This window comes from Notamacropus eugenii, chromosome 6 (genome assembly GCF_028372415.1).
Source record: "Notamacropus eugenii isolate mMacEug1 chromosome 6, mMacEug1.pri_v2, whole genome shotgun sequence".
Lineage (NCBI taxonomy): Eukaryota > Metazoa > Chordata > Mammalia > Diprotodontia > Macropodidae > Notamacropus > Notamacropus eugenii.
Window position 1 is genome coordinate 62488427 of NC_092877.1, and position 16761 is coordinate 62505187.

Consider the following 16761-nt stretch of genomic DNA (forward strand, 5'->3'; position numbering starts at 1 on the left):
AGAAATCTGACTGAACCTAGTGGAGGGCTATCCAGACGGCACCAGTGATGAAAGATAGCCAAAAAAAATGCTAAATACAAAACACTCAGTTTTCAAGTCAGAATTTCATAATTTATTCTTGAAGGTAAAAAGTTGTTTTGGTTGACTTTATAATGTATTTTTATACCAAAGAGGAGAGAAAATTGTTATTTTTTCACTGTCACCCAAGTAGTGCTTTTAAAAGTTTTTTCCATTTAAAACAAAGTTTAAGAGTTTTTTGTCAAGAGATAGACTTGAAAACCTTTTCTCCCCAGAATTTTCACTTAGACAAGGCTTATTTTAAAAATCCAGCTAATTATAGTGTTAATTTTGCACGTCAGGTGAAATCACAAAGTATTATTTGTTTTTGTAATATTAGTAACTGACACATGACAGAAATAAAAGACTGGAAACAAAAATTCCTTCCAAATCACCTGGAGCAACTGAAGCATAAAAATATGTACTATGGAGAGATAACTTCACACAGTGATTAGCGCAACTGACTTTGGAATCAGGAAGGAAGCAGTCAATCAACAAACATGTATTAAGCACTTACTAACTGTTGGGCACTATGCCAGTCGTGGGGCTGCCAAGACAAAAGTAAGAAAGTTTTCATCCTCAGTGACCTTCCGTTCTAATGAAGAAGATAATCTATACATATGTAGATGTAGCCAGATGTAAGCAAATCAAAAGCAAGAAAGAGGGAAGGTGCTGGTTGCTAAGATTACAGGGTGCCAAGGAGACATCTTACTTGAGATGAATCATGAAAGAAATCAGGGATTTCAGGAGGCACAAGAATGACAGCAGAGAATTCCAGACAGGGGAGACAACCTTTGCAAAGGTATGGAAATAGGAGAGGTCATCACCATGATTTAGGAAAAAGAAATAATTCGAAATGATGACAGTAGAAAAAATGGAGAGTATGCATATCAACTAGAAAGGCTGGAAAGGACCAGGTTGTGAAGAACTTTAAATGACAAACAAAAGTGTTCAGATTTGATCCTAGAGGTAACAGGAAGCCACTTTCTCCCAGTCTATTCAATTCCTGCCCATCCTTCAAGGACCAATTTAAGTTCCATTTATTGACTGAAGGGTTTCTCCTTAATGCCAACCAACATTCCCTTCAGTGAGTCACTTTGTCAACAAACCCTATTATGTGCCAAGCTTTATGCCAATCACTGGAAATACAAAAAAAAAAAAACAAACCAAAAACAGTCTTTGCCCTTAAGGAACTCACTATCTAACAGGAGAGACACCATGCAAACAACTATGTCCAAACAAGATATATACAAGATGAACTGGAGATAATCTCAGAGGGAAGTCACTAACATTAAGAGCCAGGAAATTATATTTATCAGGAAATATATCAGAAAATTAAATATTCCTGTGTCTAAATCACTAATTTTATATGCATTATCTTCATCTTCCCATTAAAATCATAAGGGCTTTTAGAGAAGGTACACAATCATCACTTTCTTGTCTCTCTTATAGTGTCAGACAGAAATAACCAGTATGGTGCAGTGGCTTGGAATCAGGGTACCTGAATTCCAATTCCACCTCTGAAACACAACTAGAATAATTCACTTATCTTCTCAACGACTCAGTTTTATTCCATCTGAAAGGGATTGTCAGATCCCTATGTACATCACACGATTATTATGAAGAAAGTACTTTATAAATAAGATTTAAGGTGCTAATAGAAATGCAAGTAATGGTTATTATGGTAGATACACAATAAATTCTTGCTGATTTAATTATCCCTTTTAAACAATTTTATTGACCATGTTCTAAAGTTATGAAAGATAAGCAATTTCTCTGGAATTAGTAAATACTTAAATCTGCCTATCCCTGGTTCAAAGGGTGTAATAGAATAATTTTCTGTGCATGTTTTTTTCTTCAAGTAAGGCCCTATAAATGCATCTGAATTTTTTTAAGCCTTGTCTGGAATTTTATTTGAGAGCTGGATGAGAATGTTTCAAAATGACTTTTCAAGGTGTCCAAAAGCAATACTCAGAGAAGAGAATTGCTTTGAAGGAGTGAGAGGTTTAAAAAAACTGCAAAGCTTCCCAAGGCAAGGTCATGGAAGACCCCATCTCTTGGCTTTCTCCACCCTTTCAGATTCATGAAGATATTCCGCTGTCTAAGCAGTGTGAAAGAGAAATCCAAAGAAGAAAATGCTGAAATGGATGAAGTGCATAGAAGTGCACAGAACCAGTTACTGTTTCCCGGAAAGGATAACACAAATACAAAACATTTATCAATTTACATACATACAATTTACATAAACAAAGTTGGCGCCACCAAAGCCCATCCATATATAATAAGGCTGACCCCTTATGGTGTTTTGAGGGGATCCATCCTGTTACAAACTCCCAAGAAAGGGCTGGGAGGTGGAAGGTAACCCAAACAATCCCCTGATGAAGTGGGACCTATCCTCATGTATCTGGCCTATTATTCCAACACTTCACCATTTCATCATCCATGATCTCATCTAGAGCTTTCCTTCCTTCAGTCCAGGTGTCAGGCCATCCGTACCTTGGCAGTGCATCTGTCAGCTGCTGCTCATATAAAAAAAGATGAGTCATGGTGGTGATGAGCCTCAACTTAATTTGGCTTGTCCTTAGACAATAGACATACCATTATATCATCAGTCTGATCCTTGAAATCTTTCATACTAGTAGAACCTTCCAGAGCTTATACTCTGGTGGCAGAGTCTTCAAGAACCTAGGGTCACCTCCAAGCCACAAGGAGAAATCAGGAAACCATAGATTTAGAGCTAGAAGATACCTTACAGCTCATAGAGCAGTGTGGTACAATGGAAAGAGCTCTGAACCATCTCAAAGAATGCAAAATCTGGGACCTGAGTTTAAGTCCCTGATGTGGCACTTACTACCTGTGTGACTTTGGGCAGGTCCTTTCCAGTCTCTGTGCCTCAGTTTCCCAATCTGAAAAGTGATGGGCTTTGACTAGATGATTTCTTAGGTCTTTTCCAACTCTAAATACAGCTAGTTCATTAGTTCCGTCAGCTACATTGCCTAGTTTTTGCTTGAAGTATTGTGGACTGAAGAATATTCTAAATGCCATGGAGCTAGTCTTATCTAAATATTGTATCATCCTTCAGCATTTAGCTCAGTGCTCTGGATATTATAGAAAAAATAGAATTGAGTTGACTATCCTTTTAACAGTCGCCATACTTCCTCATAGTGTAGTCAGGTTGCTGGAGCATTCTCCCATGGACCTCTTCAAACATCTTTTGCTTGCTTTCTGATAGCATCCAGGATGTGAAGGTCTTGTTCATCTGAAGCATGGGTACCATGCAAGATGGTGGGTATGGGGCAAGGGCTATCATCCCACTCTTCCTTTAAGCCTTTAATCCTAAGAAAGGGGACTGGAATTTTGTTCTGTTTCAGTTGTCCTTTCCAGTTCTAGGCTTGGGAAGTAAGAGTCCAGGGACCCAGAAAGTTCAGCCAAGGTGACTTTTATGTTCACCAGGATTCCAGGCTGGGATATGTCAGCACAGTAGGAAAGCCCTGGGAATCCAAGGTGCTAGGATACAAGGCTAGGGAGGGCTTTGGACTTGAAAACTGGTGAGATTGTGCTTTATAAAATTTGAGCTAAACTATGGACTGAATCCCTCTCTCCTTCCTAGAAACTAGAAACAGCGTAAAGGGAATTATGCCCCCAGGTGATGAGGGAAAATATTTGTATGTTGTTTCTTGCTATACCTTGGAAGTAAACTCTTTTTTGCAAAAACTACAAATAAATTGTTAGACTGGCCCAATGTCTGATAAAGTGGTGCTAAAATAGAAATACCAACTTTCATTATATCTCTAATTTGTTAACCATATTTTCAGTCATTATTTATTAAGCACCTACTAGCAGCATAGCTAACTGCTTAATTAGCCATGAGAATGATACACAGATAAAGAAAACATTATCCCTGCCCTAAAATAGGGGATAAGACAGATGCCTCAAATTGCTATAATACAAATTAGAATGTGATAATTGCATAAGAGGAGTCAAAATCCTATAAGATCAGATGTCAGATGATTTCCTTAGGGAATTGAGGATGGTTTCATGGAGAGAGTACTATGTCATAGAAAAGACATAGTTTCAGATTTTGATGGATATGTGATTTCCTCTATGTGGGCTCTCCCTCTACCAATGAAGATTGCCATCCTTCCACATCTTCTTATTCTGTATAACTCCTATCCATATCTTTCCAAAGACATTTCATAGCGGTGCCATGCAAAATGCTAGAGACCTTCCTCTGCCTCTTTTTTGCCTTCTTTCTACACTTTAAAATTTTTTTCCACAAACAAGCATTTATTTTCTCCTTCCCCTTTTCCTCCAATTAAAAAACTCTTTTTAAAAACTCTTGTAACAAATATGCATAGTCAAGTAAAACAAATTCCTACATGGGTCACACAAAAATTAATGTCTAATATACAATGGGAGCCGATCATCTCTCTACCAGGAGGTAGGTAGCATTCTTCATCATCAATCCCTTGGGACTGTTGTTGGTCACTGCAGTGATCAGAGTTCTTAAGTCTTTCAAAGTTGTCTTTATCATTTTGTTATTATTGTATTAATTGTTTTCCTGGTTTTTTGGTTCACTTCAGTAGATGTCAATTTATACAAGTCTTCCTAGGTTTCTCTGGAATCATCCCTTTTGTCTTCTCTTATATCATAATAGTATTGCATTACATTCATATGCCATCATTCATTCAGTTACTTCCCAACTGATGGGCATCCCCTTAGTGGCTAATTTCTTTAAGAAGAGCTGCTATAAGTAATTTTGCTTATACTCATTTGTTATTTTAGTAATTTTTTAACATAACACTTAAATTATCTGGTATCTCTCCTTCTGCCACCATGACCAGTATTCCTCCTTTCTAATCAGAAACATGAAACCTCAGAGCTGAACAAGACCTTAGTGGCTATCTAGTTCAACCTATGTATCCCAGCATGGTACATTCAACATCTCACACAGTCTCTGCTTGTTGTTTTACATTTTTAGTTTTCCTACAGAACCGATGATATCACAAGTGATGTTTTGACTTGTGTGTGAATTGGGTGTAAGTGAGGCGGAGTTGCACAGAATCATCAGCCTTACTTTCTCTTCCAGAGTCATTGAAGTCCAGTGGCAGAACAAGAAAACTGGTGATGGCCTGTGATGCACTGGATGATCTTGGTGTCTTCAATGTCTGATCAAGCTTTAAGTACCGCACAGTGCCTGCTAAAGCTGTCTTCAAGGCCATTGCAACAATTTCTCATCCACCCATTCTGCCAGGAAAAATCTTCACATGCATGGGGTAGACATTCCCCTAACTCACCCATTGGTTTGAGGCCTGTCAGCTACCCTCAAGCCAGTTTAGCCCATCTGTCATGTCAGTGCTATGTGGGTGCTACTACTACACATGCTACAACCACTTGGAGTCACAAATGAGAGTTGGGCGATAAGTGGACACCAAAGGGGGATTTTCAGAGCTGTTCATATAATTTCTACTTAAAGACCTCCAACAATGGGGAGCACAATGCCTTCGGAGGTAACCCTTTGCACTGTTTGTATCCGACATGCTTCTACACAAGACAAAGAAAAGATATTCCACTTACCTGACCCAGTATTTCAGGCAAGCCCAAGACCTGACCACTAAATACTCCAATGCAAATGAAGATGGCAGTGACCTGTCCCAGAGATCCACGGGTCTCTTTGGGTGAGATTTCATTCAGGTACATGGGGAGGGCACTAAGAGCAATGCCTGTGAAAGAAATTGATTATTGATGAGACTTAGCTACTCTCTTTGAGCTAGTAGGCAAAGTAGGGAAGAGCCCTCTAGAGGGGGACTGCACTGGGCTCCAGTCATCAACGCTCAGGAGTTCAGGGATAGAAGGCACCTCAACAGTCATCTAGTCCAACCCAGACCTGAAGCTCAAACCCTATTGTTACATTCCTAAAGAGAATTCCTCCAGCCTCCATATTCTGCTTAATTCCCAAAGGTAAAACTCTAGAAAAGGTGGAAGTAAAACAAGGCTATTCTCTATCAGTATGTTTATGTTTGTTGTTGTTCAATCATTTCATTTGTGTTCGACTCTTCGTGACCCTATCTGGAATTTTTCTGGCAAAGATACTGGGGTAGTTTGCCATTTCCTTCTCCAGCTCATTTTACACATTTAGAGTTTATGAAATTTGCTGCTCCTCAAATCACTTCATAAGATTCAGTGCTAAGAGACTTTGGACACCAATGGTTCCATCTCTTCATTTTACAGAGGAAAAGTAACATGCTCTAGGTCACAGGGGTAGGAAACTGCATAGACAAAATTTGAATCCAGGTTCTTTGACTCCAGGTTCAGTTCTCTTTCCACTGGACTATACTTCCTTTTCTCTGTCAAGTTTAAGTAAAAAGATGCTATGGAGGGGATTCATGATGCAGGTGGTAGGGGTGGGGGATGTAGAATGGACCACCTCTGTTGACCCTTGTATTCTGAAATTCGAAGAGTCTCTGATTCTGTTATAATACACATTAATTCCTAGATCCATTTTCCTAGAATGTGGCCAATAATCTCAATGTGTAAAGTTTTAATTTTCTGATTTGTGGGGGAAAAAAGTTCTTTCTTCCATTTCACAGAGATTTAGTAAGATTTAACAGCATGATGTGTAAAGTTATGAAAACCTAAGATGTTCTGGAAGTGTAGAGGGATGATAATTTTGTTTTCTAGTCACTTTCCCTTTCTTTCACATGTTCTTTATTAATACATCCTGGGAACAATGCATGTTGAGGTATTTGTTTGGAGTCTTTAGTTTCATAACCGCATCTATCTTTAAGCCAAGCGTATTTTTGAAGGACAAAAGACGGCTACCAGTTTATGTGTGAGAAGCATACAAGTTCCCAAAATAGCTGGGTTTCCAAATAAGACAGCAAAGGCATTATGTAAGATGCTTAGTGGGATATAAAAGGAGGCCATTAGCAATAAAAGAAGAGAATGACAGAGTCAAGGAGGGACCTTAAGGATCATCTAATTCAGAGGTGTCAAACAGGGGGCTGTGTGGGCTTCAGCCACCACTCCCTAATGAAGCTGAATCAGATAAAACTGCAATTGGGAAATATTTAGGAAAATAAATAAAAACTTGATAGTACAGATAGCATTAATATCATTTTCTAATTTAATATGTGGCCCACAGGGATCCTTATATACAGTTAAGTGGTCCTGCTTCTATTTAAATTTCATACCACTGATCTAATTAAACTTCCCACCCAATTTAAGAAATACCTCTACAACATCTAATAGGTAGACTACTAGCTTCTACCAAAAGATACGGAGCTCTCTACCTCCCTGGGCAGCGATTTATACTATCAAACAATTCTGAAGTTAGAAAGTCCTTCCTTTTTTATTTTACTAAAATCTGCCCCTGTATGTAGCAGATTGATTCTAGTTTAGCCCTATGGAGCCACATAGAATAAGTTCACTTCTTTCTTCCACATAGTAATTTTTCAAATATTTGAAAGTAAAGATGGCATTCTGCCTCTCCACCCTTCATCAAGTCCTATCTTCTTGGTCTGAGTATCCCTACCTACATTAATGATCCTCATGTCCCAATTTGCAGTCTCTCCATCCATCCTGGTCACCTGCCTCTAGAGATACTAGAGCGTTTATCAGTGGCCTTGCCAAAATGTGGCACCATCCAACAAAAGGGAAGAATCACACATTTAAACAAAAATGGTGCTTTGAAGGAAATTTCTTTTCATCCTCTTTATAATAAATGTGCTGGGAAAGTTATTCAGATAGGAAATAAAACTACCCACCAGCCCTCTGGGCAATATAGAATATCTAAAGGTTTAAGCTGACTAAAAAAGCTGATAAAGCAGAGGATTTTATAGCTTGAAAAATGTTTTCTACAAATGACTGACTGCCTCTGGAGACTTCGTCCTAACATTATTGCAACGCCTCATTTTAGCTTGCAGCTGACCAAGTATTGAACTTTAATAGGTATTCTATTCATGCTCATCCCCAAAATAAGCAGTGTACATATAAAAGAGGAAAGAACACTGGACTTCAGGGTCACAAAAGTGGTTTTCAAGTTCTGGATTCACAAATTATTAATGAGTCATCATGAGCAAGTCACTTCACCTACACCACAGTTTCTGTAAAACAAAGGGATCAGACTAGGTGATGTCTATGGTTGTTTCCAACTTTCAGTCCTAAAAAGCCTAGCGCACTTCAGTGTTTATAAAGCATTTTCTTTGTATAACTGTTCTTTAAGATAAGCAGTGTAAAGATTATTCAATTCCATTATACAGATGAAGAAATGAAGGGTCAGAGGATGTCATGACTTTGCCAATGGCCGCACACTTTCCTAGGATATCCTTCCCTGTTAGCAGAATCAATATAGCTCAAATAGCCACCTCACCTCCATCAACGCCCATGATGAACCGACCCAGGATTAGCATCTCAAAAGATCCAGCTATGCGTGGGCAAGCCATGAGCAATGCTGCTAATATGGCAAATGAATTGTTGACTAATAACGTATATTTCCTAGAAGAATGAGAGAAGTGTCATCAGTACAGAGTTGTGTCAAGATATTCTACTTACCTCTCTGCATCATAGTGCTAAGCAACTGCACGCAATCAGTCCTCAACCAATCAAATGAAAGGAAGCAAGATGCAGGGAGTCAGAAGAAGGTTCAGAGTCAGGAGAAAGGTTCCACCTCTGGCTTTGACACAAATGATGCATGCCTTGAGCAAGCTGACCACCTCTTTGGTCTTCCATCTCAATAAAATTAGGGAGTTGGATTGGATAACCTCTAAGGCCTCTTCCAGCTCTAAAATTCTATAAATATATAAAGTATTTGAGCTTACCACTATATAACCTCACTGCCAAATGAATACTAGTGACATGGAGCTAGATTACTTGCTATAAAACAGGCCAGCCAATTTACCATGATGCCCTGACATTTTCATTCTGTGTTTAAGACTCTAGACTGTTATAAGAGCCAATAACGGATGAGGAACCTGATGCTAACATTTGTGGGAAGTTTTAGCTTTCCCAGGCTTATGGGGGAAATAGCCTGGACTCCAGTGGTGGCCAAGAGATTGGGAGCACCACAAGAATGATGTGATGATATGAATGTATCAGTGCCTATTGGGAAATCATAGTATAATTATGATGATGATGATGATGATGATGATGATGATGATGATGATGATATTAACAACAACTTATAAAGCACTTTAAAGTTCCCAAAGCCATATTTATATATAAAATCTCATTTGACCTTCACATCCTTACAACAATCCTGGGAGGTGGGTGTGACTTTTATCCTCACTTTGTAGATGAGGAAATTGAGACTGAGAGGTTAACTGACTTGCCCAGGATTGCAAAGTCTGTGAGTGTATGAATCAAGATTTGATCTCAACTTTACCTGACTCCAAGTCCAACACTCTAACTACTAGGCCACCTAGTTGCTTAGATCTTATCCAGTTATTCCCCTTGTTGTTAAGCAAAGGACAGGTTATTAAAAATATATTTGCTTCTATAGGAACATGGCATCATAGATCAACTCAGCCCAACTCAGATACAGACAAAGACCTTAAAAGAAGCTTTATTTTCCTAGGCATACAAAGGTGTATATGTTTCCTTTTCCTAGACTAGAAAATAAAAACCAAGGTTCTACCCAAGAGAAACCATATAGACTAAGTACAGAGGGGAAGAAATAGGTCATGCCTATTTGACAAGTTTTGTAAAACATGAAGAATGGTTCCATTGAAAACAGATCCAAATGTGCTATATAATGGAAAGAACACCAGAACTTGAGTCACAGGACTTTGGCAGAGAACACGTATGATAGGGTTCCTTTAATGATGAAAATTGTGAGGGAATGAGTGGTGTAAAATTAAATGAGAAAGGGAATCAAGGGTGAAGGCCATTGTATCATTCAACTGATTAACTATGGAACCAAGTCTGAATGGAAGATGCTGAGGCTAGAACAAGGGCAAGAGACTGAGAGAACAAGGAAGCACAGAGAGTCCAAGAGTCACAGTGAGGATAAAGAAAACATTTAATCAGACTGCACAGAAAAAAAGGACAAGTGATTATCACCAGAGACAGGAATTTATTCCATGGTTCAGTATTCTAGTTCAAGATGGTGCTTTAGTGTGATGGTATGGTCTAGTGTGTACCCTCTCTAGTGCGTAACTAAAGCAAAATGGAGATACATAGGTTATGAGAGTTGGGGAGGTTAATGACCTTGGAAATTAGATCACTGGGAAATGTACATAAAATATTGGGGGGAAATGAAAAAATGGTTTAAAAATATTGAAATTCTCAATATGAGAGTAGGGTTTCAGATGGAAAGAAAGATTTTGATCCAATTACTGAAATAATTAAGAAAGAAGGAAAAATTCTCTGGAATTGAAGTAATAAGTAAACAAGGGGCTTCATAGGTTCATATAGACCTATAGTTCAAAACAAGTGAATTTGCTTAGTGATGGTGGCAGAGGCAAGATCTGGAATGGGGAGGGGTCAAGGAGCATATTAAGTCTTCTACTTGTTAAGAAGAAATCGATTGACTAATCTGACAGGGAGCCCATCCACCTGCATCTTATAATCTGGGTAATGTGTGATTTTCATTCATTTTGGTATTTTCCAAAGTGGATGGCTAGGGTCATCTCTTTTGCCCTCTTTGCTCTCTAATATTCCAGGGTTTAATGAAATTAGTAACTTCCCTGTAAATTTTCCTCCCTTCTCTTAAATGTTGTTATTTCTGAGTCATTTCATTTGCATCTGATTCTTCATGACTCCATTTGGGGCTTGTCCAGCAAAGATACTGGAGTGGTTTGCCATTTCCTTCTCCAAAGCATTTTATAGATGAGGAACTAAGGCAAACAGGGTTAAGTGACTTGCCCAGGGTCACGTAGCTAATAAGTTTCTGAGGCTAGATTGAACTCATAAAGATGAGTCTTCCTGATTCCAAGTCCTGTGATCTTTCCAATGCACCTCCTCCCTACCCCAACAAAATGGTGGAGTCTAAATTTAATAGTTCTCTATAAATGAAGAAATTATTATAAAAGTATCAACAGATATGTTATATTTAATATCTATTTATTGTCCTCTTAATTTCTTCTATAAATTCATTAGTAATAATCTGGTTTAATTGGATTTTATGTTGAGCTTTCTGAAGGTTCATTTTCTTCTCAAGTATTCTTCACTATTTGTGTGACAATACTTAAATATTCTCTGTCCCCTTTCTGTAATACTTTACAAGTGAGCTTGTACTCTAAACCAGTATTACCCTATTAGCAACGATTTTACATTGTTTAGTTACCTCTGAAAAGTAGGATAATCAAAGTTGATCCTGAAAAGTGGGATAATCAAAGTTGATCAAGGTCTCTACTTTTGTCGATTTTCCATTTCTCAGCATCAACAGCATGGAGTTGCTATAATCATACACAGTGTCTCAAAATGACTCTCACATCAGTAACTACTTGTTTCCTGACTGTTAAGGTGAAGTCATGTGGGTATTTTTGATTGCTTACAACACGCAGAGCTTTCTTACTCATTTTTTTGAAAACAGCATTCAAGATGTGCAGGTGTGAAGTGTCTGTGTACTCTACAAACCTTTAATCTCTCACTTTTTGAATTTTATGCTTTATTTTCTATCATAATTTTTGTCTTCCTAATTAATTATATTCACATTGAAGTCACTGCATGTCAAGATACAGACTGACTTAGTTCAGAGCATCATTTCAACTTTTTATAGAATTTATGTGCTTTCTCTATCATGGATATGGGTACATACTAATTATCATCTTGGTAGCATGTTTGTTCTTGCTTATTATAAGCATGGTGACTAAGTATCCATGAACTGATGTTTCCTATCATCTTTTGGCACATGATGGAGCAAACTCTGTCAATAATGAGACAACACAGCACAAACTTTGAGGAGGAGGGGTCACATGCTATAACTTTACATTTTGTTTAGTGACTTTATTAGACAAGCAAACAGAAGCAGCTTACCTTCCAAGAACCTTCCCAATCAAAGTCACCATCATTGTGCCCACTAGGCCACCAATAGCAAAAATTGACACAGTCACAGACCATAGCAGCATTAGCGTATTACCATCTATTGAGTGACCGTGTCTTTTCTCCCACGTATCATTGTAGAAAGTCTTGATATACTGGAAATAAATAACATATTGTTATTTCTTATTTCTGGATCTTAGGAGTGAAAATATAACTGACACCCACATAAAAAACCCTGCCCTGATGATATACAAAATGCATAGATAATCATATTCTCCAAAGAACCTCATGTTAACCAGGGAAAGGAAATAATTTGCTACTCCCTAGGATAAGCAATGAAAACATTTAGGCTGCTAAGTTAAGTCAGATTTTTTAAAGTTTTTAATTTGAATGTTCCATACACTTTTCAAAGCTGAATAACTTATTACCCCTGTTAAAGAGAAGAAGTATTGTGCTACATCACAATTTCATACTAAGGAGATGGCTAAAGACATCAAGATGGAACTGATAAAAAGAAAAAAGCAACACATATTAACGAAAACAGTGAATTCTCTGACAAACTTTTTTGGCATGGCTATTATAGTCAAGACACTGTACCAGGTACTGAGGGCAATGCTGCATGAACAAGACGTGATGCTTGACCTCAAGGTCCAGTAGAAGGGATTAGTATATAGATAAATATAATATATACTATCATATACAATATAATAATGATGTGTAATATCATTAATAGGTAAAAGGAATGCAGAGAGATGAAATCAGGCAAGGGAGAGATCATTTCCAATTAGAACCAACAGGGAAACCCAGGGATCTCCCCCACAAAAAACCTACTCATTCAATGTCTGAGGAGTAGGGAGAGAAGAATTTAATGATGGAGAACTGAGGGCTTGTCGCTTGTATCTTGATGTCTTGGGATGAGACTATAATCCTGATGCTGAACATGTATTCAGTCTAGCCTAAAAAAAAAATGAGAAAACCAACTCCCTGGCACCTCCACCTGGCTCTCATCCCTGGATCCTCTGTGTTTAGAGTGACTAACTCCTAGAGTGTAGAAGTTGCCTCCCCTACACACACAACATATTCAGTCTTTGCAGGATCCTAGAGGACAGGGGCTGATTGACTGATTCTTCTGGATCCTTCTCCCCTTCTCCCTGAAATCCTTGCTTCTTCTCCTCAGTCTACCTAAGCGTATGCTTCCCTTGCAGACACCCTATTCTGTTCTCCCCTTTCACTGTGCTTTCTGCCACTCTTACTCCTAAATCCCTTCACCTCCATTTCTTTCCATTTTCCGGTACTAAGACTAACTTGGCTGTCCCTCACCATCCTCCTTTAGGACTAAATGTTCCTTGTCTCATATCCCATAACACACTAGACCAGGAAAAGGAGGAAGAATCCTTGTATCCTTGATCCTATTATTCCTATTCCCAGACTGTCCCTTTGTCACCTTGATGCAGAAACTTCATTTCTTAGAGGTTCACTTTATCCAGCTATCGTTCTTTGACCTAATTTACCCATGTCCAGGTCATTTTCTTTTCTTTCACAAGGAGTCAGTCAACACCACATTCACAATCTATTCCTCTACCCCAAATCCTTAGGATGTCAATATACAAGTCAATGCAACATCGACCATCCTGGCCAGCCACCAGCTTCTTCAAGCATTACTCATTGCATCATTCCACCAAAGCCCCTCACCTGGATGATCATACTTCGGATATCATCATCAATCAATCAACCAGAGCATTTGTTATTATGCTCTGTTAATAGCAGAGCTAACTCCATGAACCAGAACAGTAAAATTCTTCCTTTTAATCATAACCCCCTATTCCTTCCTATTCTGCTTTGTCCCTCCACTCTTCATCCTTACCATGACATCTACTATGCCCTGATTTGTTACCATAAGTAGAACAATGTCTCTGGAATAAGGCCCTGGGTTCAAATCCTATCTCTAATAATAACTGTGTGACCTCCCTAGGCTATAGTTTTCTCATCTGTAATTAAGACAGCTGGGCTAGATGACCTCTGAGTTCCCTTATAGCTTTATATCTCTGACCCTATGATCCCTGCTCTGGACTCATTTTCCTCCCATCACAGTCCTGACTCTGTGGTTCTCTAATTCAGTTATCAACTATCTTCCCATCCTCAGATCCCTTCTTTTCTTATACCATTACCACTCACATCTAGGCTCACCCTAACTCTTGATTTCCACAACCATCTGCTTTCTCTCCTACATGATACTCCATGTTCTATCTTTATACTTTTGGGCTAACTTTACCCTTGGCTGGAATGTATGCCCACTTCACCTCCACTCCACAAATTCCTTGTTTCCTTCAAAACTGCCCAAGCAACACCTCCTATCTGAGGCCTTTCCTAGTTCCTTCAAGGTTCTAGGATCTTTCTCTCAAAAAAATTTATCCTGTATTTATTTTCAATATATTTGTTTATGTATATGCAATTTCTTCTGATAATACATAAGCTTCTTGAGATCAGGTATTGTTTCATTTTTGGACTAATAAAAATCAGTGCTGCTAAAAGAAGTAAAGAGGAGATTTTTGCATCAAGTATCCTTAATAATAAACTGATATCCAAATTACATAGGGAACTGTCATCAATGTTTATAAGCAGGCAAAGGATAAAAAGGGTTCCAAAAGAAGAATTTCAAATTAACAACTTGGACTTATCCACCCCAAAAAGGTTCCAATTCACTAGTGAGACAAGTACGTAAAAACAACAAAGACTATCAAATGACTATCAAATGATCAAAGATTATAAAAGACATTCACTATTAGAGACACCATAGTAAAAAGAGACATAAAATCATTGTTGATGGAGATGTGAATTGGTCCAACAATTCTGGGGTGGGGGAAGAGAAGTCAGATTTTAATAAGAAAAATACAGCTTAGTTCATGCCTTTTGGACTCAGTGATCTCACTACAGGGAATTGTAGTTAAAGATAGGTTAAAGGGCAGTAGAGACAAAGAGAAATGTTCCATACACACCAAAATATCCAGAGTAGTACTTTTGTGGTAGCAAAACCACGGAAACAAGGAAATAACCTTCAATTGACTGAAGAATTTGTGGTATATAAATATAGTGAAATGGAATATTATTATGTAGTGAGAAATTATGAATATAAAGAATTTAGAGGCTGGGCATCACAAAATCATAGGTCTAGAAGAGGGAGGGACCTCAGAGACAACTAATCCAACCTTCTAATTTTACAGATGAAGAAACAAAGGCTCCAAGGAAATTAAGCAACTTGTCCAAAGTCATGCAGGAAGTTCAGATAGGTGGGAATTGAACCAAGCTCCTCTAACTTAGAGCCATTGATCTTTCCACTGTACCACAAAAGATTTGTAATAATTGATGCAATGTTATAAGCGGAATCCAGACAACCCTGTACACAATGGCTTCAATAATGTATATGAAAAGAATACTAAAAGGAATCCAAATTCTGAGTAAATGTCATGGTCAGTCTTGGTCCCAGCAAATAGATAATGAAATATACTTCCTTTTCCTTCCAAGGGATAGCGGAGGAAACAGAAGCCAAGTTTTATCTACACTGTCAGATGCTATCACTGTATCTGCTGACTTTATTACAAGAAAGAATTCAATTATGCATGTGTGAACAGTATTGGAAGGAAGGAATGTATCTGGAAATGAATATTATAGAGAAAAAGATATCAACAAAATTTATCTTTTAAAAAAGCATGCTACAAGAAAATCCATTTATTCAAGCCTGATTAACCCGATAGCATGATCCTCACAGCATCCACTCCTAACTTTATCTCCTCTAGTTCCAAGGACCTCAACTCCTACTTCTCAGAAAACTGACTCAACACATCATGAACTCTGTCTTACTCCTACTGTGTTCTTCAACCCCCCATCACTATTCTCCATCCTCATTTACTTTGATCCAATCTGATGAAGACATAATTCATTTTTTTTTAGTCAAGATCAAGCCATCTACTTGTGCCCTTGATGCTATGCATTCTAAGAACCTCTGGGAAATTTCTTCCTCCATCAGTCTCTCTTTTTTCTTTCATCTTCAGTCTCTCCCTTTATTCACCAGCTATCTACAAACAACCTTCTCCTTGGCATTTCCTCAAGTTATCATTTTATCTAGTTATTATCTTATTATTATTATCTATTATTAGTTATTATCTTATCTAGTCTCATTTTCACAAACCCCTAAAAGAAATTATCTACATTTGTAAATATTTTCTCCAATTTCCTTTCCTCCCTTCACTTTTTAGCCTATTGCAATATAACTTCCAACTCTATTACTCTAATGAAACTGGCCTCTCCAAGTGTACCAGTGACCTCTTCAGTGGGAAATTCAATGACCCTTTTCTGTCCTAATCTTCTTTGACTTCTCCAGTTAATGCCACTGTCTTCCATCCCCTTTTTCTTGAATAGATACTCCTCTTGGCTTCAGTGTCGCTACTCCATCTTGCTTCTCTTCATAACTTAGCTGACCATTCTTTCTTAATCCATTTTGTGGGATCATTATCCCATCTTCCAAAAGTTAGCATCCCCCAAAGCTTCAGGCCCTTATCTTGACTCTCTAATTTCTGTTAAGTTCCTATTAATACCAATGTGAGCAATTATTATCTCTACACATATCTATCATCTACCTACCTGTTTATATATATTTCTGATGCAACACACATGAATACATATATATGTGCATGTGCATATGTTTATACAGGTACATGTAAAAGT

The 16761-nt window shown here is 38.0% G+C and overlaps 1 protein-coding gene across 3 annotated transcripts in view; it reads right to left on the reverse strand.

Annotated features, from left to right (window-relative positions):
- Window positions 1-16761, reverse strand: part of SLC2A9 (solute carrier family 2 member 9) — a 327171-nt gene that overhangs the window by 241236 nt on the left and 69174 nt on the right. For all 3 annotated transcript variants that reach the window (XM_072620227.1, XM_072620226.1, XM_072620225.1), the window contains 3 exons: window positions 12034-12194; window positions 8429-8553; window positions 5635-5780 (listed from right to left, as the gene is read on the reverse strand). In XM_072620227.1, the coding sequence (XP_072476328.1) occupies window positions 5635-5780; window positions 8429-8553; window positions 12034-12194 (432 nt within the window). The remainder of the gene's footprint in view (window positions 1-5634; window positions 5781-8428; window positions 8554-12033; window positions 12195-16761) is intronic.